Raw genomic sequence first — 21,495 nt, forward strand, 5'->3', positions numbered from 1 at the left:
ACGTAAATATACCTATGCACAAGTAAATAGTAGTTCTGGAGACAGTTTATATCTTTGCGTGTATACACAGTAGAGTACTCATTGAGTATATTATGAATTGACAGTACACATGAACGGGGTTTTGCCACAATACTATATTAGGGAAATTGGTTTAAAGGGTTAATGATGTTAATCTGCATATAAATGCATTAAACAACATCATATTTTGTTATATTTTCCTAAAACTCTTTAATGTCTAAATGAGGTCATTTCATAAGAAGTGTGGGCTTATTTGGAATAGCAGTGTAAATACCATTTTTTGATAGGGGGCTCGAGATGACTGCTCTCAATCTAGTAAGTGGAGTACCATTGGGATATCAGTGATCGTTACCTTGAATTGTCTGTAAATTTCATCTGCGCGGTATCAAAAAATTCACTAAAGTAGGGTACTTTAAAAAGATCCTCTTACGAGTCTACAGTGCTTCCATTATTGATGAAAACTACGAGGCAAAAATCGAACTTGGTTTAGACCCTCGTTCAGAAGTCACTGCGCAAGCTTTAACGAGTAGGCGCTAAAGGGAAACAGGTAAAAAAACGCTGCTCTTCCTTTTCCAAAACTATGAACCTGCAATGCTCTAGGGCACCTTGCTTGGAACGATTAAGCTCTGTGTGGCAACAGAGTAAGCAAAGTTTCTTCAAACACATTTTGGCCTGAGCGAGGCAGTGCCCGCTATACGTCGAATGGAGTACTATGCAAATAGTTTCTGTGATGAGAGAGCGGCTTAAAGGCCCTCTTCCAACCTCAATAATGCCTTCCTGACTCAATGGTGCTGAACTCATGATATTTAGTGTGAAATTGTTAAAGATCGAACAATTCCCATGTTTAATCATGATCTTAGTGACGCGTCTACGCGTTGAAAAGAATAGTATGGCAAAAAAAAACACATGAAACAAATCGCAAAACCCTGAAGGCAGACTTAAAAGCAAGCATATTATCCCACTGAATTAAGTACGAAACAATGAGTGCGGGAATTGGCGAATCACGTACAGAGTTACTTACATGGCTGAATGCACTTCTCAACCTAAATTACAAAAAAATTGAAGAATGTGGGACTGGGGCAGCATATTGCCAAATAATGGATTCAATTTATGGAGACTTGCCGATGAACAGAGTTAAATTCAATGCTACGGCAGAATACGAGTTTCAAACAAACTATAAAATCTTACAGAGTTGTTTTAGTAGACATGGCATTGAGAAAACAGTATATGTTGATAAGTTAATCAGATGTAAATTTCAAGATAATTTAGAGTTTTTGCAATGGTTGAAGAAGCACTGGATTCGACTCAAAGATGAAAGCGCGTATGATCCAGATGCAAGACGTAAGTACCGTCCAATCACGACGAATAACAGCGCAACTAAGACGCGGACAACATCCAATCCTACCAGCACAAGAAGGTCGTCAAGCACAGGAACAGGCAGCGCCGTGCCAGGAAGTTTGTCAACAAGACATACATCGCTGGGGGTGAACACCAGCAGAAAAACTAGTGTTACGCAGACTCAATTGGTGGCAATGCAAGCAGAGTTATCCAAGGCTCAGGAAACAATTGGTTCCCTGAATGATGAAACAGAACAGTACAAGGGGACAGTAAGCACTTTGGAAATTGAAAGAGAATTTTACTTCAACAAACTGCGTGATATTGAGATACTCGTCCATACCACGCAAGATCTCATTAATGAGGGCGTTTACAAATTTGATGATGAAACCATCTCGGGTCACGGTAACGGAAATGGAGGAGCTTTATTACGGTTTGTTAAGAAGGTGGAAAGCATATTGTACGCTACTGCGGAAGGATTTGAAATGAATGGTGGTGAGGGGGAAATGGATGAGAAATATGTTGGCGAACATGGCACTGTGCCGAATGAGAACGGGTATGAGAACATCAATGACAACGACAACAAAGACGGTAATCGTGATGTGATAATGCAAAATGACGGAAGTGAGGTTGGAATGAGCAACAATTTGATTATCGACGAGGAAACGTTTTGAATAAAGAAGCGCTGTTTTCGAATATGTATTATGTTTTTTTTATTTTTTTATTATTTTGTTACTAATATTTATATACATGTATATTATTATTACTGAAAAGAAAAAAAATGAAGATGGAACTAGATGGAATAATAATGACAGAAGATGGGGTGGTGATTTTGAAACAGCAAGAAATGTGCCGTTTCTCTTCCCTCTTAGTTGGTTGTCGCAGGTGCAGCGGGCGGTTCAGTATTCTTTGGATCTAAGTATTTTTCAAAAGCCTCGTTCCTTTCTTTGAACGGTCTCGGTCCTAATAATCTAATCATATCCTCTCTGGTGATAGCCTCCTTACGCAGCAGTTCTTTGGCGACAAGATCGACTTTGTCTAAATTTTTGGCTAGCAATTCTGTACAATCTCGGTGAGCATCATCCACTATGGATTTAACTTCCAAGTCAATAGTTCTTGCCGTCTTATTACTGAATGGTTTGTTAACCTTGAAATTTCCGTCATTTTGATCGAATGATAGGTAGCCAATCTTGGGCGACATCCCTAGAGATGTGACCATTGCGTTTGCCATCTGAGTTACTTTTTTGAAATCGTCATGAGCACCGCTTGTCACTGAGGGGAAATGTAGTTCTTCAGAGACACGGCCACCAAGAGCCATGATCATTCTATGTCTGAATTGTTCCTTGGATATCAAATATTGGTCTGGTGGCAAGTATTGAGCATAGCCAAGAGCGCCTTGACCACGTGGGATAATGCTCACTTTCAAAAGTGGATCGGCGTATTTCAAAAACCAACCGCAGACCGCATGGCCGGCTTCATGGTAAGCCACAGACTTCTTTTCCTCCTTGGAGAGAACTCTTGTCTTCTTCTCCAGCCCAGCAATGACTCTCTCAATGGCCTGTTCAAAATGGTGTATTGTGATGTACGGGTCATTGTGTCTGGCAGCAATCAAAGCAGCCTCATTACAAGCATTGGCGATATCTGCACCGGTGAAACCCGGAGTCAATGTGGCCAGTTTCCCAGAAAGATTACCCATGTCATCTGTGAGAAGGGGATCTAGATTGAGCCTTTTCAGATGAACCAGATAGATTTGTTGTCTACCATTCACATCGGGCGAATCAATTTGAATATGTCTGTCAAATCTTCCCGGTCTCATTAGGGCGTTATCCAGTACGTCGGGTCTATTAGTACCCGCAAGGACGACAACTTGGTCAGAAGTAGTGAAACCGTCCATTTCCACTAACAGCTGGTTTAATGTAGCCTCTCTTTCATCGTTCGCTCCACCAAGAGCGCCACCCTTGCCTCTTTCTTTACCGATAGCGTCAATTTCATCTATAAAAATGATAGAGGGAGCCATGGATCTTGCTTGAGTGAACAGGTCCCTTACACGAGAAGCACCCACCCCGACAAACATCTCGACAAACTCGGAACCTGACACGGATAAGAACGGCACGTTTGCCTCACCTGCAGTGGCCTTAGCCAAAAGAGTCTTACCGGTACCTGGCGGTCCGGAAAGAATAGCGCCTCGAGGAATCTTGGCGCCCAGCTTAGTATACTTGGCCGGATTTTTCAAAAAATGAACAAACTCCATAATTTCTTGTTTGGCTTCGTCACAGCCCGCGACATTCTTGAAAGAAATCTTAATGTCTGTTTCCTTATTGAACAGCTTTGCTTTCGATTTGCCTACATTGAACATACCGCCAAGGCCTCCACCGCTAGCGTTGGGAGGCGAACTATTTATTTTCCTTGTTATGAAATATAGACCGCCAAGCAAGATGATGGTGGGTAGGAAGGGGAAGAGAAAGGTGAAAGGAGAGGACCTCTCAATGTATTTAATTGGGATGCGGTCTCGAGATGAGATATTCAAACTGTCCTGGATCTGGTCCATTTGCTCTTCAAAAACATCCACGGAGCCGATGGTGAATGAGACGACCTGCTTTGTGTTGACCAATTCTGCCTCTACGAGGAATTTATTGACGACATGAATCTTGGACACAAGGCCCTTTTCCAAGTATTTTGTTTTGAAATCCTGGAAGGTCAAAACGTGATTAGAATCGTTTCCGGAATCATTTGAAGGCGTCAGTAAACTGAATATTATTGTGAACCCGACGGTTAAAAACATTGTGTTTGCAAATTCCCTGGACTTGAAGTACTCGGATGGCGAGCTAAACTCGCTCTTTTTCCCCTTGTCGTCTTCCTTCTTGTTATTATTATTATTATCATTATCATTATCATTATCAATGTTCTCCTTCTCTCTGCCGTCCTTGGATGTTTTGTTCTCATTGGACCTCATTACCGAGGCATGCAAGGAACGAATGGAGGCGGCACGATACACTGTGTTGCTGGTTGCCAGACCGGAGAAAGCCTGCAAGTGCCGATGGACCTGCACACGTGGGCGCGGTACTGGCTTTACGATTGACCTAACGCTTGCTTTACTGAATGAGAGTGATGTCCATGAGCGTGGCGCACCCCTTGCACATCGTTGCCACATCATCATCATCACCTGGTATTTTTATAAGTAGGTAGGGAATGCCTTTTGTTCGGAAACTGCGTGCGTGATCTCCCTGGAAAAATAAAGTGTCTGTCTCCTTGACTATATACTGCCTATATTTATGTGTGAATTGTTGTTCCCTCATCAAGGCTAGAAAGAAAAGAATGAGCTATATAAGATGAGTATAAAGGTGTTATAGAGATGCCAAAAGCATATCGCGTGCCACGACCAGAAACGCCCCAAGGTCGCCCTCGACGGCGAGCACGTGCTCAAGTGTTGCCCGGTGCTCTGGGACAAGTTCCGGGTGACACGCTCCGAGCACGTGATCTCCGTGCATCGTGACCTCGACCCAGCAACGTGCGTCATCACCAAACACGAACCGCAGATCGCGTGCGTCACCGGCCCCCGGTACTACCCGCAGTTGCAGCAGCCGCTCGTACAGCGCGACCTCTGAGGCGTCGTTACCCATTTGTGCAGCCCAGCGTGCACGCAATTGGGCGCACTCTTCACTTCGCTGTTGCAGCAGCAAGTCCAGCTCGCGCGATTGAGCTGCCAGCGTCGACTGTCGTCTAGATAACTCTCCTTCACGCTCGTGATAGCTTCTCCACTGTTCTCTGGTGGTGTTGGTGGCCTGCTGGGCGGCACGGATCTGTTGCTGCAGAGCGGCGCGCTGAGCGGTGAGCTGTTGCAGTTCATCTATGAGGTGTTGATGTTGAGAGTGTAAGTGGCGCATTTCTGCTTGGAACTGCTGCAAGTGCTGGCGCGCGTGGTCTTGTTGACGTGCCAGTACCTGGGACACGTCCTGCTGGAACGCGTCCATTCGGTGCTCGAGGTCCGCAAACGTGTCTATACTCGCCATTCTTGTATGCGTCTGTATGTATGTGTGTATGAGTGGTTTTATTCAGATCGGCCTGCTTTGTTTTGATTTGATTTGGTTTGGTTTGGCTTGGCCTAATTCTTCGAGGAAATTCGCGCTCTCCGCGTAAAAGGGAAAAATAATCAATATATGTAGGATAAAAGAAGAGAGATGTGTATGTATGTATGTATGTGCCTGAGAAATCGCGAGAGAGGGAGATGATTATAGTGTGAACTCGAGAAATTGAGCACGAAACACGCGATTATGTCCGACAATAACAATGCGTATTCCATAAAGTTTCTAACGTTCAACACATGGGGGCTGAAGTACGTCTCCAAGCACCGCAAAGAAAGGCTCAGGGCAATCGCGGATAAGTTGGCGGGCCACTCGACGCTGGTCCCGATAGCAGAGGAGCTATCACCCGGTGGCGGCGAAGGCAGTGACAACGAAGAGTACGACGTGATTGCCTTGCAGGAGGTCTGGTGTGTGGAAGACTGGAAGTACCTTGCTTCCGCCTGTGCCTCTAAGTACCCGCACCAGCGTCTGTTCCATTCCGGGATTTTGACGGGCCCTGGTTTGGCCATATTGTCCAAGGTGCCCATAGAGTCGACCTTCCTTTACCGGTTCCCCATCAATGGCCGACCAAGTGCCGTGTTCCGCGGCGACTGGTACGTCGGGAAGTCTGTAGCTATCACTGTGCTGAACACGGGCACGCGCCCCATTGCGATCATGAACAGTCACATGCACGCTCCATATGCCAAGCAGGGTGATGCCGCCTACTTGTGTCACAGATCTTGTCAGGCCTGGGACTTCAGCAAGCTCATCAAGCTCTACCGAGAGGCCGGATACGCGGTAATTGTGGTGGGTGACTTGAACTCCAGACCAGGGTCGCTGCCCCACAAGTTCCTCACGCAGGAGGCCGGCCTGATCGACTCTTGGGAACAATTGCACGGGAAGCAGGATCTGACATCAATATCACGTCTTTGTCCACTACAACAGTTGCTCAAGGGTTGCACCACGTGCGATTCGCTGCTCAACACGTGGAGGGCCCAAAGACAGCCCGACGAGGCCTGCAGACTGGACTATGCGCTCATCGACCCTGATTTCTTGCAAACAGTAAATGCAGGCGTCAGGTTCACCGAGAGGATTCCGCATCTGGACTGCAGCGTTTCTGACCACTTTGCGTACTCATGTACCTTGAATGTGCTCCCCCAGGGCACAGAGACCCGCCCCTCCACCTCCGCCAAGCGGGGGAAGCCCCGTGACAGACAGCTGATCTTGCAAAGATACTCCAACTACGAAACCATGATAGAATGCATTCACGCATACATGAAAACCGCCAGAAGACAGAAATTCTTCCGCGGACTGCACTTCTGGGCCTCGATACTGCTGCTGATTGGGTCATTGGTCGTGACCACGTTCACCGCCAACAAGGCAGGCTGGTCGTCCATCTTCTGGGTCCTCTTTGCCATAGCCGTCTCGATTTCGGGCACCATCGACGGCGGCATTTCGTTTTTGTTCGGAAGGTCTGAGATCAGGGCGCTGACTGAGGTCGAACAAGAAGTCCTGGATGCGGAACACCATATACAAACCTTTCTAAGCGAAAAATGATATCACCGGTTTTCTTTTTTTCTTTTCAGTGTAGTGTACGTAAAGTTACTAGTATATTATATAATGTGTGTAAATTTCGCCAATAGATGTAGAGCAATGACAGAGAAGATGAACCCGACCGACAGAAACAAAACGACAAGAGAGTCGACCCTGAGCCCACTGGCCTCATCTGTGTAGAACTTCAAAATTGAGCTGGACGACCCACCAAAACCAGCCTGTCTTGTGGAAGTGGGAGTTTGCTTTGCTTGCTTCTCCTTGATGGATTGTGCCTGTCTTCTCTTTTGTAAGATACGCTGACCCCCTGGTGGAACTGAAGCTGCCATCCTATTGCTATTGATAAGTATTGATACCACTTGTTTTGCGCCCCTTCCCTTTTAGCGCACACACCCACGTAGATACACACAACCAGTCTCTCTATAACCAAAAAGGTCTTCTCATTTGGTCACTCAAAGAAACTGATAGAAAATGGGAAGTGAAAAATGAAAAAAAAAAACAAACCTGAAAACCAGCAGAACGGGTAACCCATAAAATAGAAACAGAATCAAACTTATGTGGGCGGGATATATACTAGGAGATTACGGCGGTTGCACCCACGTTAGCGCAATGGGTATTTTTGTGCGGCAGGAGGACTCAGCCGAGCCAACGCAATAAAGGCCATCTACATCGCTATTTTTCCTTCCTTTGCTTCATCTCACGTTTAGCCTCTCCCCACCACCCCCTCAGCAAGGCATTATTCTTATCCTCTTGCATACTGCACCGAAAAAAAAAGCTAATGAGCAGCAGGATTTATAGGCGCGTGCGTGCAACTCTGAAGTGAAGAAGGGGTGGGAAAATTCTTTGGGAGGTTTTTGGCCACAGAGTAGCTGCCCCAGGTATAACAGCAAGCAATTGCCATCACACACAGCCGCGCTTGCTACAGCACATACCACACGTAGTTCCAGACCAGTTATTATGGGTCTCTGCGCATCTTCAGAAAAGAACGGCAACAGTTCTGATACGCCGGCCACCAGCGCTCGCAGTGGCAGCGCTGGCAGAGCAAAGGTATCATCCCAGCAGCAGCCGCAAGGGCATCCGCAGAGTACTGCAAGGACCGCCAGCACAGTCAGTCAGCAACAGGAGCAACAGGAGCAGCAGCAGCAACACCGGCCGCCCGTGCATGATGCTAAGAACAACAGTATCAGCATCAACAACGCGATATCTCCTACGGCTACGGCAAACACCAGCGGATCACAGCAGATCAACATCGACTCGGCCCTAAGGGACCGGTCGACGAATGGACCGGCCCAGCCGACGGTGTCGGATGCGTCAAGTGGCAGCAACGGCAAGGAATTCAAAGTACTGTTATTGGGTGCCGGTGAGAGCGGTAAGTCCACCGTATTGCAGCAGTTGAAGATTTTGCACCAGAACGGATTTACCGAGCAGGAAATTAAAGAGTACATTCCCCTGATCTACCAGAACTTGTTGGAGATAGGGAGAAGCATCATCCAAGCAAGAACAAAGTTCAGCGTCAACTTGGAGCCGGACTGCGATCTGACACAGCAGGACCTGGCCAAAGTTCTGTCCTACGAAGTGCCCAATAACTACACGCGTCAATTCCCGACGGATATCGCGGCCGTGATATCCAAACTATGGGCCTTGCCCTCCACACAGACTCTGATCGACGGCCCCAATGCATCGAAGTTCTATTTGATGGATTCCACCCCTTACTTCATGGAAAACTTCACCAGGGTCACTTCGCCCAATTACAGGCCCACCCAGCAGGACATACTGAGGTCAGGACAGATGACGTCGGGGATCTTCGACACCGTCATCGACATGGGCTCGGACATCAAGATGCATATCTACGACGTGGGCGGCCAGCGTTCGGAAAGAAAGAAATGGATCCACTGCTTCGATAACGTCACGTTGGTCATCTTTTGCGTTTCCCTGTCGGAGTACGACCAGGCGTTGATGGAGGACAAAAACCAGAACCGGTTCCAGGAATCACTGGTACTCTTCGACAATATCGTCAACAGCAGATGGTTCGCCCGCACATCGGTCGTACTCTTCCTGAATAAAATCGATCTGTTTGCTGAAAAACTAGGTAAGGTGCCCATGCAAAATTACTTCCCGGACTACACGGGCGGGTCCGACATCAATAAGGCCGCCAAGTACATTCTTTGGAGATTTGTTCAGTTGAACAGGGCAAATCTAAGCATATATCCTCACGTAACCCAAGCCACAGATACTTCGAACATCAAATTGGTATTTGCCGCCATCAAGGAAACTATCCTAGAAAACACTTTGAAAGACTCTGGAGTACTGCAATAATAGCGCAGCCAAACGGATCCAAACTGCATGCACGCTCACCTATGACACCTCTCGAAACGATGAAAAATTCCAAAAAAAAAAACCATAATAAAATACAAATATGTTTTTCTCATGACCATTGTACTAGTAACATACTATGATAATTAAATAACTCTTCTGTTTAGTACTGTATTGTGCCCCATAACTATTACTGACTCACACGGCTCTTGTCATTCCGGGTAACGGACTTGTTTTCTCACGAAGTAATAGTTCCAATCCTAATGCAGGAGGGAAAAACAATTTGCCACCCAAGAAAGACACAAGACAATAAGGAAGAGTATTCGTCACACTCTCTTGAGGGGATAAGGTCAGGAAACCAATTCGGCAGGACATAATGGCTAGCGCTGCAGTAATGATGGACGTGGACTCCTCTGGGGCCAACGATTTGCATCATTCAGAGAGGAAATATGCTGAACAAGACCAAATTCAGGAGCTTCTAAACGTGTTGAACGAGATCTCCAAAACCACCATCACATTGGATCCCAGATACATATGGAGGAGTTTGAAGGACTTGAGCTCTTTGAGAAACCAAGAGCTTTTGAATGCAGAAACCCTATCTTTCACGGTGAATGTCCTATACCCCGATTCCTCGTCGTTCAAAAAAAACCTACTCAAATTCATTAATTCCAACCACAAATCATCGGTATCGGACTCAGATGAGCTTAGAAACTCGTATCCGGCTTCCTTTTATTCAGTAAACACCGAGCAAAAGACCATTGAAGTGACACCCGAAATTAATTGCTTTATCCATTTATTGGTTCAATTGTTTTTATGGGACAGTAAGCAATTACAGGAATTGGTGCGGTTCAATAGGAAGGTCGTTATTCCAAAACTCTTGTGTTTTTACAACTTACGTTCCTTAAATTTGATCAACGCTAAGTTGTGGTTTTACATATATTTGAGCCACGAAACACTATTGCGTAGCTCCGCGGAAAATGATGACGATAATCAAAACATAATCCTAAGATCCACTATGATGAAATTCTTGAAGATTGCCTCTTTGAAACACGACAACGAGACTAAAGCCATGCTGATTAACCTGATTCTGAGAGATTTTTTGAATAACGGTGAGGTTGACAGCGCGTCTGATTTCATCTCCAAATTGGAATTCCCACATATAGACGTTTCCAGCACATTAGAGGCAAGGTACTTTTTCTACTTATCCAAAATCAATGCTATTCAATTGGACTATTCCACCGCAAATGAATACATAATTGCGGCCATTAGAAAAGCTCCTCATAACTCCAAAAGTTTGGGATTTTTACAACAATCAAACAAGTTACATTGTTGTATTCAGTTACTAATGGGTGATATTCCAGAATTATCATTTTTCCATCAATCTAATATGCAAAAATCCCTTCTACCTTATTACCATTTAACCAAGACCGTTAAATTAGGTGACTTGAAAAAATTTACATCCACAATCACAAAGTACAAGCAACTTCTATTGAAAGACGACACTTATCAACTATGTGTAAGATTAAGATCTAATGTTATCAAAACAGGCATTAGAATCATCTCTTTAACCTATAAAAAAATTTCATTAAGGGACATTTGTTTGAAACTGAATTTGGATTCAGAACAAACTGTAGAATACATGGTTTCGAGAGCTATTAGGGATAGTGTTATTGAAGCCAAGATCAACCACGAGGATGGCTTTATTGAAACGACAGAATTACTAAACATTTATGACAGTGAAGATCCCCAGCAAGTATTCGATGAAAGAATTAAATTTGCCAACCAGTTACACGATGAATACCTTGTTTCCATGAGGTACCCTGAGGATAAAAAGACTCAACAGAATGAAGGAAATGAGAACGGCGGAAATGATGATGACATACTTGATGGCGATTTAATGGATGATATGTCTGATATCTCGGATCTCGACGATTTAGGGTTTTTATAAGAGCGTTGCAAAAAGTCATGGAGAGTGAACAACTACAATTCATAAGGAAAATTCATCAGTATATACAGGTTCTCATATATATACATATTTAGTGATCTCAAGTTATACTACCTTCTACTTTCTACTCTTATAAACGAAAAAGGGAAAAACAGGAAGGAAAAAAAAAAAGGTTTCTTATTGTAGGGCCTTTGGAAAAATATGCTTTAAAAAAAAATAAAAATTAACCTATAAACACTTGCAGTGCAAAAACAAAAGGAACGTATGTAAACAAACTGTCTACAGCATCAATCAAATAGCCATCATGACGACGCAAGAACCAACATCAGAACACACAAGTTCTGAAATCGGCATCAAACTGGCATTGGATCCGAACTTAATTACATTGGCACTAAGTTCCAACCCAAATTCTAATCTTCATTCACCAACGTCTGATGAACCCATACCTGAATCTGCAGGAAAGGTGGATGTTGATGCTCAATTAGAGGGTGACGAAGTAGAGAATAAGACCAAGAAAGATAATGATAAAAGACTGAAATTTTTGAAAAGTAAAGATTCATTGGTAAGCAATCCTCACGAAATTTACGGTTCTATGCCATTAGAGCAATTGATCCCAATCATCCTAAGACAGCGTGGCCCAGGATTCAAGTTCGTTGATATGAATGAAAAAGAATTAGAGAATGAGATCAATCAGCGCGACGATAACGATAACGATATCTGCAGCAACGAGAAAGAGGACACCGATGCTGTCAAGGAAGATGCACAAGTTGAAGAAGATTTCATGGAAGTCGATTATGAAGATAAAAATGATGTGGCGAATCCACAAAATGAAACAGAGCACAAAACTAATGAAAGTAGTGAGACAGACGAAAATGTAGCGACGGTAATGACGCAGGAGCAGTTTGTAAAGAGAAGGAGAGATATGGTAGAACACATCAATTTAGCTATGAATGAATCGTCCCTGGCTTTGGAATTTGTTTCCTTATTGCTATCAGGTGTTAAAGAATCTACAGGTATGTCGTCAATGTCACCATTTCTTAGAAAGGTTGTTAAACCTTCCAGTTTAAATAGTGATAAAATCCCATATGAAGCACCTACAAAAAAAGAATACATTGAATTGGATATATTGAATAAAGGCTGGAAGTTACAAAGTTTGAACGAATCCAAAGACTTATTACGTGGAAGCTTCAACAAACTGAGCTACATTCTGCAAAACGAACACGATTACTGGAATAAAATAATGCAAAACATTAGTAACAAGGACGTCATTTTCAAAATTAGAGATAGATCAAGTGGTCAAAAGCTGCTGGCAATCAAATACGGTTACGAAGATTCTGGATCTACGTATAGACATGATAGAGGTATTGCTAATATAAAAAACAACATTGAATCGCAAAATTTGGATTTGATACCTCACAGCAGTTCGGTAGTCAAAGGTACCGATTTTCTACATTCAGTGAAGAAATTCCTCAGGGTACGAATCTTCACAAAGATTGAATCAGAAGATGATTACATATTGAGTGGTGAAAGTGTGATGGATGGGGAGGGGAAAAATGGAGAACCCGAAATAAAGGATATTAGAAAACAGATACAAGTTTTGAAGAAAATCATTTTCGAAAAGGAACTGATGTATCAAGTGAAGAAGGAGTGCGCACTATTGATTTCATATGGTGTCAGTATTGAAAATGAAAATAAAGTGATAATCGAATTACCCAACGAAAAGTTTGAAATCGAGTTGCTGTCACTTGACGATGACTCCATAGTTAATCATGAACAAGATTTACCAAAAATCAACGACAAGAGGGCCAATTTAATGCTTGTTATGCTAAGATTATTACTGGTGGTCATTTTCAAGAAGGCATTGAGGTCTAGAATAAGCTCGCCCCACAGAGTAACCAACTTGAAGGTGGACGATGATATCCTATTAATTCGTCCCATACTTGGCAAAGTTCGGTTCGCCAATTACAAGCTGTTACTGAAAAAAATCATAAAGGATTACGTGCTGGATATCATTCCTGGTTCAACTATAGTGGAGAAAGAAGTCAAGAGGGAAGAATCTCACGAAAATGAAAACATCGAGGATGAAAACATAACGAGATTGAATAAGGAGATTCGTGCCTTCGACAAATTGTTAAATGTGCCTAAACGCGAACTTGAGATAAAGCTACCGTTATCAATGCATAATTGCCCTTGTTTGAGTCTAATGCTTGAGAGCCCCAACTATTGTAATGCCCTGATTCACATCAAGTTTGAAGACAATGCAGGAGCTAACGCGGTAGCCTTCAACACGACATTCTCAGACTTCAAGGAGGTGGAGGACTTCCTGCATTTTATTGTCGCCGAATTCATCCAGCAGAAGAACGTATAATCCCCTGAACCAATCATGATGTTTACATGCATCACCATATAGTACACTTTGTAAACTGTATAGGGCCGCATACGTATAAAAAGACAAGATCTTTTTAGTCCAGAACATGAGTTCAAGAGAGAAAAGCTCGACGTAGATAAGAACGGCAGTCAACAGCAACAAGCAACAGCAACAACGAACAAAACCACCAACAAATATGACTTACACATTGGCAATTTTAGGTTGTGGTGTCATGGGCCAAGCGCTCCTTTCAGCCATTTATAATGCTCCAAAGGCCGCTGACGAAGCGACGGCTGCGTTTTATCCTTCCAAGATCATCACGTGTAACCATGATGAGCCTAGTGCACAACAAGTTACCGATCTGGTCGAGGCATTGGACGAATCACCCAACGGTATCAAAGTGGAAAGCACCTACGGTCACAACGTGAGTGCTGTCAAAGAGGCAGCCGTGGTTCTTCTTGGTACGAAGCCATTTCTGGCTGAAGAAGTATTGAAGGGTGTCGAAGGTGTCATCGAGGGAAAGCTACTTATTTCCCTAGCTGCCGGTTGGACCATTGACCAATTAAGCCAATACACCAGCACTGTGTGCCGTGTTATGACCAACACACCTGCCAAGTATGGGTACGGTTGTGCGGTGGTGTCGTATTCCGCTGATGTTTCCAAGGAGCAAAAACCATTGGTGAAGGAGTTGATCAGTCAAGTCGGTAAATACGTCGAATTACCTGAGAAAAACATGGACGCGGCTACTGCGTTAGTCGGTTCAGGCCCCGCCTTTGTTTTGTTGATGCTAGAATCCTTAATGGAAAGTGGATTGAAGTTGGGAATCCCACTGCAAGAGAGCAAAGAATGTGCCATGAAAGTCCTAGAGGGAACGGTCAAGATGGTTGAGAAGAGCGGTGCCCACCCATCCGTTCTGAAACACCAGGTTTGCACACCAGGTGGCACAACCATTGCCGGGTTATGTGTTATGGAGGAGAAGGGTGTCAAGAGTGGTATTATCAATGGTGTGGAAGAAGCAGCCCGAGTGGCATCCCAGCTAGGCCAAAAGAAAAAATAGATTACCTTGTTTGAAATGTATATATCATAGCTCTGTATCCGTGTACTTTCTTTTTAATACTGACCTTGCATTTTTCTTTTTCGTCATTGTTCCGCTGGCCCGATAATGAATCATCGCAATGAATGACTACCCTATAATAATGGCACTACTTGAAACATATAAAAGAGGTTAGAAACAGTTTTATAGGTTATTACAAGAGCGTGTAATCGTAATTGATTTGATATGAACACCACAGCAATAAACAATAACAATGTCAAGCGGCAGTACTATTGTTTCGTCTGACAAGTCGGAGCGAACATTTAAACATGAGGAAGAGCTACCCAAATTACCGCTACCCCTACTTGGTGACACTTTGCAACGTTTGAAAGAGAGTTTAGAACCATTATATTATGCGGATGGGTATTACCAACATCCCTTGGACCCAGAACAAATTGAGAAGCTGTCGTCCATAATCAAAAACTTCAAAGAAAATCCCGTGAGTAAGAAGCTGCAATCCAAACTACAAAATTATCACGATTCCAGGGATTGTTACCTTGACGAGTTGCATTTAGACATCAATAATCAGACGTCTGCAAGAGAAATTCAAGACGACGTTCTCCCTAGGAACCCATTCTTAGTTCTTGCGGATGACGCTTTGCCAAGTGTCACCCAGGCTGACAGGTCTGCCGTCCTAGTACACTCTGCAGCACGATTTATTTCTGCTCTAAAGCAGGGTCTATTGCCTCCGGACATCAATGCCACTAACGGGAAACCGTTGTCGATGGCACCGTTTCTGAACTTGTTCGGCACTACTCGTAGTCCTGTCTTCCAGCACGGTGAGATTGAAAATTTTGATTTGAGTAAACCGTACACTGCGTCTGACCTAGAGGACCCTGGTTATTCAAGTGAAGAAGGCAATGACGACGAAACTACCGAGAAACATTTGGCTGAGAGTAAGAGAAAACGTGAAGATGACATTTTCACTGGCAATGGCATCACCATTAAAAGACATCCGGATAGCAAACATATCATGATCATCTCCAGAGGCCAATATTACACCTTAGAAGTTCTGGACTCGATGAATAAAATTATATACACAGCCGCCGAACTGACGACGATCTTTGACCATATTATAAAAGATTCAGGAAGCACTGGAAAATCAACTGCATTAGGTAGTTTGACCTCTCATTCTTTCAGAAATTGGAAATATGCAAGGAAAAGGTTGCAAAAGAGGTATCCAAATGAATTACACCAGATAGATTCTGCTCTATTCGTTCTTGTGCTTGATGAATCACTGGAGGAAACTGCCAATGATGACGTCAATACCGCCGATATTAGCCAAGAATTCATGAGGACCATCACTGAACGCGACAAGAAATGCACTTCTGCAAATTGCAAAAGAGTTTTCTACGGTACTTCCATAATAAACAGCAAAGGTCATCAAGTTGGTTCATGCGTATCTCGTTGGTACGATAAATTGCAGTTGGTGGTCACTGCGGATGCAAAGGCCACTGTGATTTGGGATTCCTTTACTTGTGATGGATCTGTCGTGCTTAGATTCACTTCGGAAATTTACACGGAATCCGTATTGAGATTAGCTAGAGACGTTAATGCTGGTGACCCACAATTTTCACTGTGGCCCAACGTCACACAAATAGATCCTGAAACCAAAAAATTAATGACGGCAACAGTAAATTCCAACGGTAAAGGTCTTTCTGAAATTGACCCTAAGTCAGTTGTTGAAAAAATTGATTGGTCCTTTAGCAACATTCTGAATACGCATGTCCATTTGTCGGAGACCAAACTAGCGGATTTGATTTCCAAATATGATATTGTTCGCGCCTCTATTCCCTTAGGGAGAAGGTCGGCTCAAAGGTTAGGCATCAGACCTGACTCTATGGTGCAAGTAGCTTTGCAAGTAGCTCACTATGCACTGTATGGGAGAATGGTATTTGGTTTAGAGCCTGTATCCACCCGTGGTTTTAGAAACTCGAGGTCCTCCTTTATTAATATTCAAAATCAGGAACTGTTAGAATTATGTCAGTTATTTATTTCCAGCTCCATCGACGGGACAGGAAAATTAGACAAATTTATCCAAACCTGTGAAACGCACCATGAAATGGTTAAATGTGCGAAGTCAGGTGTTGGATATGAAAAACATTTTAATGCATTAAAGTATCTCTTCAAGTTTCATAACCATTTCGGCATCTCCCTAAGTGACGATGAATCATCGGCTGCGAAGGATCTTTTTGAAAGTACATTGATTTTACCTTTCTCACAGCCTGAGTTGATCGTTGCTAACTGTGGTAATGCTGCCACCACGACGTTTGGTATTACACCAGCTGTGCCCCAAGGCTTTGGCATAGGTTATATCATTAAAGATGATCAAGTAGATTTGACTGTTACATCGCAATTTAGACAAGGTGACAGATTAATGTTCATGTTAAACTGGGTTCTAAGCGAAATTCGCTCCTATTGGAGGATGTCACGCGGTACCTCTCATAACAAGACTGGCGTAAAAATCAGCCCTGTTGTAGACAAACTATACGAAATGGACAATGCAGTTAACAATCCTTCAAGACGCAACGGTCACACGGTTTCTGGGAATCGCCAAACATCTTCGTCATCGCAAGTAAATTTGAATAGGTATGGCGGATTTTTTGATTTAGAAAGTCATATCGACAGTAGAAACATCTCCAAATCACCATCGGCAAAAAATTTACAGAAAACTTTTAATGGCTTGACGATGAATGCAGACAACGACCATTCAAGTTCTGCAGTATCGGTTCCCACAGAAAAGGAAAAGCTTAATACAGGTCATGAGATTCTACAAATCCAGCCGCGAGAAGTGGCCAGTAATGGGTTGGAAGCAGGTGACGAAGTGAAGATTGATGGAATTGCTGGCGATACCAGTGGTATATCATCATCTTCATCCGCTACATCTTCAAATTCCAAGAAACGTAACGTCATCAATTCAAGATTCGACATTGATTTTGATCGTAGTCGCGTGGGTAGAAAAGTTGCTACCTTGGACCAATAAGGATGTCCTTTATTTATCGATTTCTATTTATTGTCAACATTATATGTAAGCTTGATAGGATGCAATACATACTCATTAGGAACTAAATCACTATGCTTGATTTTTGCTTATTATCCGAGCTCGTGATCGTGACCCGGACCGATTTTACAATTGAAAAAATTTTCATAGAATAGGCCGATGCTGATCATCGATACAAAACAGAGATTCCATTTCAACCTCTGAAATGCTGAGCAAAGAGGGCAAAAAGGGCATAATATACCGTTACCATCGCACATTAAGGGTAGATATGAGTGACTTACAAGACCAAGAACCTAGCATTATTATCAACGGTAATTTCGAGCCAGTTGCTGAACCAGATATCGTTGAAGAATCAGAAGTTCTAGCTCAAGAAACAGAAGAAACAGAAGAAGCCAATAAGCCAAAGAAGAAAGTTGCCTTCACAGGTTTGGAGGAAGATGGAGAAACAGAAGAAGAAAGAAGGAAGAGGGAATTTGAAGAAGGTGGTGGTTTGCCCGAACAACCATTGAACCCTGATTTTTCGGAATTAAACCCACTCTCTGCTGAAATTATCAACAGACAAGCTACTATAAATATCGGTACCATTGGCCATGTTGCCCACGGTAAATCCACAGTTGTTAGAGCCATTTCTGGTGTTCAAACAGTCCGTTTCAAGGATGAATTAGAACGTAACATTACCATTAAATTAGGTTATGCCAATGCTAAAATCTATAAATGTCAGGAACCTACATGCCCCGAGCCTGATTGTTATAGATCTTTCAAATCTGATAAAGAAATCAGTCCTAAATGTCAAAGACCCGGTTGTCCCGGACGTTATAAATTGATTCGTCATGTTTCATTTGTCGATTGTCCTGGTCACGATATTCTAATGAGTACTATGTTGTCAGGTGCTGCCGTTATGGACGCCGCCTTACTTTTAATTGCAGGTAATGAATCTTGTCCGCAACCTCAAACTTCAGAACATTTGGCTGCCATTGAAATCATGAAGTTGAAGCACGTTATCATTCTACAGAACAAGGTCGATTTGATGCGTGAAGAGAGTGCCTTGGAACATCAAAAATCTATCTTGAAGTTTATTAGGGGTACCATTGCAGATGGCGCTCCAATTGTGCCAATTTCAGCACAATTGAAATATAACATTGATGCAGTCAATGAGTTCATTGTCAAAACTATTCCTGTTCCACCAAGAGATTTTATGATTTCTCCAAGATTAATCGTCATTCGTTCATTTGATGTTAATAAACCAGGTGCTGAAATTGAAGACCTAAAGGGTGGTGTTGCCGGTGGTTCTATTTTGAATGGTGTCTTCAAATTGGGCGATGAAATTGAAATTAGACCAGGTATTGTTACAAAGGATGATAAAGGTAAAATTCAATGCAAGCCAATTTTCTCTAATATCGTTTCCTTATTTGCTGAACAAAATGACTTGAAGTTTGCTGTTCCCGGTGGTTTGATTGGTGTTGGTACAAAAGTTGACCCCACTTTGTGTAGAGCCGATCGTCTTGTTGGTCAAGTCGTTGGTGCTAAGGGACACTTGCCAAACATTTACACTGATATCGAAATTAACTTCTTTTTGTTACGTCGTCTATTGGGTGTTAAAACAGATGGTCAAAAGCAAGCAAAAGTCAGAAATCTCGAACCAAATGAAGTTCTTATGGTCAACATCGGCTCCACTGCTACAGGTGCTCGTGTTGTTGCCGTTAAGGCTGATATGGCAAGGTTGCAATTGACGTCGCCTGCTTGTACCGAAGTAAACGAGAAGATTGCTTTATCAAGACGTATCGAAAAGCATTGGCGTTTGATTGGTTGGGCTACAATCAAGAAAGGTACTACTTTGGAACCCATCGCTTAAACAACTGAGGACCGCCCCACAACAAAAATCTCATAATTAATCAGAAAGAAAGTGAAGGCAAGCAAACGGTTAAAGTAAAAAGAAAAGGATAGTTCTGGTTATTGAAATATGCTCGTATACATTGATGCGTAATGACATGATGATCTTTATCCTTTCTAATCGTTTCCTTCCTATTTTTCTTTTTTACATAGTATTCCATTGTATATTTGACATGTTTTACGTATTTAAAAAAATAACTAAACGCAATAATTCGAGTGCATATTATAACTTGCTGCAAATAGAAAGAATATGCGCTGCAAACTATTTTGTAGAAGCAAGTTTGTTCAAATGAAATATATGTAAAAATCTCATTTTTACTGTATACACAAAAAGAAAGAAAGAAAGTCTTATAGTTTGGATTACGGTATTGCATAAATTCTCCCATACCATGTAGCAAACGTGAATGTCGAAACATTAAGGAAGGCCCAGATCTATAAAATTGTGCCTCCTTCTGTATCTGAGAAAGGTGATATTTACTACTGTAAGCAGCTTTTGGTAATGGATTTAAATAAACCTAAATGCAATGATGCAAAGGATGCTTAGAATTTAAAAGTTTTCTTCTGGGTTCTGTGTATATACCTTTCTATCCTCAGACGTTGCCACGAATGAAGCGAACAAAGTTTCATCAGCAGCAGTGATTAGCTGTGCATGGAGCACAGATTATTTTCCAGGGTGGTAATACCTTACCATAAATTTGGGAAATCTTGTGATAGTTGTCGGGTTCAGGCACCGCGTATGATAATGTTTTAGCTACAAGAACAATAATCATGATCTGATATACTAAGCAGTAAACGGTGAACGGTAGTTACTTCATGTTCAAACAATCTAAAAGTTGTTGGGATCCACCACCTTGAGCATTTGATGGCAATAGACTCATACAAAACTACTGCATATATAGAATCGCAGTTCGTTGGTAATTATTAATATCAATTAAGAATATAAGGACATATTTCTTGTACGATATGGGAGAGGTATATAATACATACGCCGGTTGCACATATTTGACATGTCGAGTACAATAGCAAGTTCAGGAATTTACAGCAGTAAGTTCGATATAACGACTGATATCTTTCATATACAAAGTAATTGTCAGTATCCAATTGATAGATCCGCAATCTTCAACTGTACCTACTGTCCGAACGGCTCGTCTAACATTCTTTAACCCACAACAGGAACGATGCCGGTGTGGAATATTGGGAGTGTTGGAACAATAATCAACTATCCATCAATTACTAGTACAGCTGATTAGTAGATTCAATCACGTAACTAGAAGATTATCATATACGGTGTTAAGAAGATGAAAAAAATTATTAGACCAGTGAAATAAGATTCAGAACAGTCATCGAATTTAGTGGAAGCTGAAGTGCAAGGATTGATAATGCAATAGGATCAATGAATAAAGACGTATAAAATGAAGAAAGAAATAAGAATAAGATTATGTAAAAGTGTTGATTCCCTTTTGTGGATTCCTTTTTGTGGATTCCTAAATCCAGGAGGGGAACTTCTAGTATATTCTATATACATAATATTATTAACCTTATCAAAAATGGAATCCCAACAAATGTCACAAGATTTTAATGGTCAGTAATATAATAATTATCAGTTAAGTTACCTGAAGATAAGAAAAAGAAAGAGGGTTGATTGCATGTTTTAACATTTGTATGGGTTAAGTAAAGGGATTAAAAATTATTCTAAGCTTGCCATCTTAGTATAGTGGTTAGTACACATCGTTGTGGCCGATGAAACCCTGGTTCGATTCTAGGAGATGGCATTTTATTTTTCATAAAATGCTCAAGAATACTGCAACAAAGCACCAGATGGATCTCATACGTGAATGTTTGTTACATAGAGAACAAAGCATATCTCTTTATACCAGCTGGTAAGAATTGAATAATATAGATGTGCGTATACAAAATAGA

The 21,495-nt window shown here is 42.3% G+C and overlaps 11 protein-coding genes and 1 non-coding gene across 12 annotated transcripts; 9 read left to right on the top strand and 3 right to left on the bottom strand.

Moving 5' to 3' along the window:
* Positions 1-998: 998 nt before the first annotated feature.
* BIM1 (microtubule-binding protein BIM1) lies at positions 999-2,027 on the top strand (the record flags this gene model as incomplete). The annotated part of the gene is made up of 1 exon (XM_056227410.1): positions 999-2,027. The coding sequence occupies one exon, from the start codon at positions 999-1,001 to the stop codon at positions 2,025-2,027; it is 1,029 nt and encodes a 342-aa protein (XP_056087234.1).
* A 194-nt stretch (positions 2,028-2,221) lies between these two features.
* Positions 2,222-4,510, bottom strand: AFG3 (AAA family ATPase AFG3; the record flags this gene model as incomplete). Its single annotated transcript, XM_056227411.1, has 1 exon — positions 2,222-4,510. One exon carries the CDS (start codon positions 4,508-4,510, stop codon positions 2,222-2,224), a length of 2,289 nt encoding a protein of 762 aa, XP_056087235.1.
* A 187-nt stretch (positions 4,511-4,697) lies between these two features.
* Positions 4,698-5,363, bottom strand: SPC25 (kinetochore-associated Ndc80 complex subunit SPC25; the record flags this gene model as incomplete). The annotated part of the gene is made up of 1 exon (XM_056227412.1): positions 4,698-5,363. The coding sequence occupies one exon, from the start codon at positions 5,361-5,363 to the stop codon at positions 4,698-4,700; it is 666 nt and encodes a 221-aa protein (XP_056087236.1).
* A 261-nt stretch (positions 5,364-5,624) lies between these two features.
* Positions 5,625-6,971, top strand: ISC1 (inositol phosphosphingolipid phospholipase; the record flags this gene model as incomplete). Its single annotated transcript, XM_056227413.1, has 1 exon — positions 5,625-6,971. The coding sequence occupies one exon, from the start codon at positions 5,625-5,627 to the stop codon at positions 6,969-6,971; it is 1,347 nt and encodes a 448-aa protein (XP_056087237.1).
* Positions 6,972-7,027: 56 nt separating this feature from the next.
* On the bottom strand, positions 7,028-7,294 carry SBH2 (Arf family guanine nucleotide exchange factor SBH2; the record flags this gene model as incomplete). Its single annotated transcript, XM_056227414.1, has 1 exon — positions 7,028-7,294. The coding sequence occupies one exon, from the start codon at positions 7,292-7,294 to the stop codon at positions 7,028-7,030; it is 267 nt and encodes an 88-aa protein (XP_056087238.1).
* Positions 7,295-7,922: 628 nt separating this feature from the next.
* GPA2 (guanine nucleotide-binding protein subunit alpha) lies at positions 7,923-9,281 on the top strand (the record flags this gene model as incomplete). The annotated part of the gene is made up of 1 exon (XM_056227416.1): positions 7,923-9,281. The coding sequence occupies one exon, from the start codon at positions 7,923-7,925 to the stop codon at positions 9,279-9,281; it is 1,359 nt and encodes a 452-aa protein (XP_056087239.1).
* A 373-nt stretch (positions 9,282-9,654) lies between these two features.
* RPN3 (proteasome regulatory particle lid subunit RPN3) lies at positions 9,655-11,226 on the top strand (the record flags this gene model as incomplete). The annotated part of the gene is made up of 1 exon (XM_056227417.1): positions 9,655-11,226. The coding sequence occupies one exon, from the start codon at positions 9,655-9,657 to the stop codon at positions 11,224-11,226; it is 1,572 nt and encodes a 523-aa protein (XP_056087240.1).
* A 301-nt stretch (positions 11,227-11,527) lies between these two features.
* Positions 11,528-13,591, top strand: SRB4 (Srb4p; the record flags this gene model as incomplete). The annotated part of the gene is made up of 1 exon (XM_056227418.1): positions 11,528-13,591. One exon carries the CDS (start codon positions 11,528-11,530, stop codon positions 13,589-13,591), a length of 2,064 nt encoding a protein of 687 aa, XP_056087241.1.
* Positions 13,592-13,787: 196 nt separating this feature from the next.
* On the top strand, positions 13,788-14,648 carry PRO3 (pyrroline-5-carboxylate reductase; the record flags this gene model as incomplete). Its single annotated transcript, XM_056227419.1, has 1 exon — positions 13,788-14,648. One exon carries the CDS (start codon positions 13,788-13,790, stop codon positions 14,646-14,648), a length of 861 nt encoding a protein of 286 aa, XP_056087242.1.
* Positions 14,649-14,898: 250 nt separating this feature from the next.
* YAT2 (carnitine O-acetyltransferase YAT2) lies at positions 14,899-17,667 on the top strand (the record flags this gene model as incomplete). The annotated part of the gene is made up of 1 exon (XM_056227420.1): positions 14,899-17,667. The coding sequence occupies one exon, from the start codon at positions 14,899-14,901 to the stop codon at positions 17,665-17,667; it is 2,769 nt and encodes a 922-aa protein (XP_056087243.1).
* Positions 17,668-17,953: 286 nt separating this feature from the next.
* Positions 17,954-19,537, top strand: GCD11 (translation initiation factor eIF2 subunit gamma; the record flags this gene model as incomplete). The annotated part of the gene is made up of 1 exon (XM_056227421.1): positions 17,954-19,537. One exon carries the CDS (start codon positions 17,954-17,956, stop codon positions 19,535-19,537), a length of 1,584 nt encoding a protein of 527 aa, XP_056087244.1.
* A 1,738-nt stretch (positions 19,538-21,275) lies between these two features.
* On the top strand, positions 21,276-21,347 carry Skdi_5.trna8H. The gene has a single exon. It is a non-coding gene; the product is annotated as a tRNA-His (tRNA).
* Positions 21,348-21,495: the final 148 nt, after the last annotated feature.

Source organism: Saccharomyces kudriavzevii (assembly GCF_947243775.1).
Source record: "Saccharomyces kudriavzevii IFO 1802 strain IFO1802 genome assembly, chromosome: 5".
In the NCBI taxonomy this organism is placed as follows: domain Eukaryota; kingdom Fungi; phylum Ascomycota; class Saccharomycetes; order Saccharomycetales; family Saccharomycetaceae; genus Saccharomyces; species Saccharomyces kudriavzevii.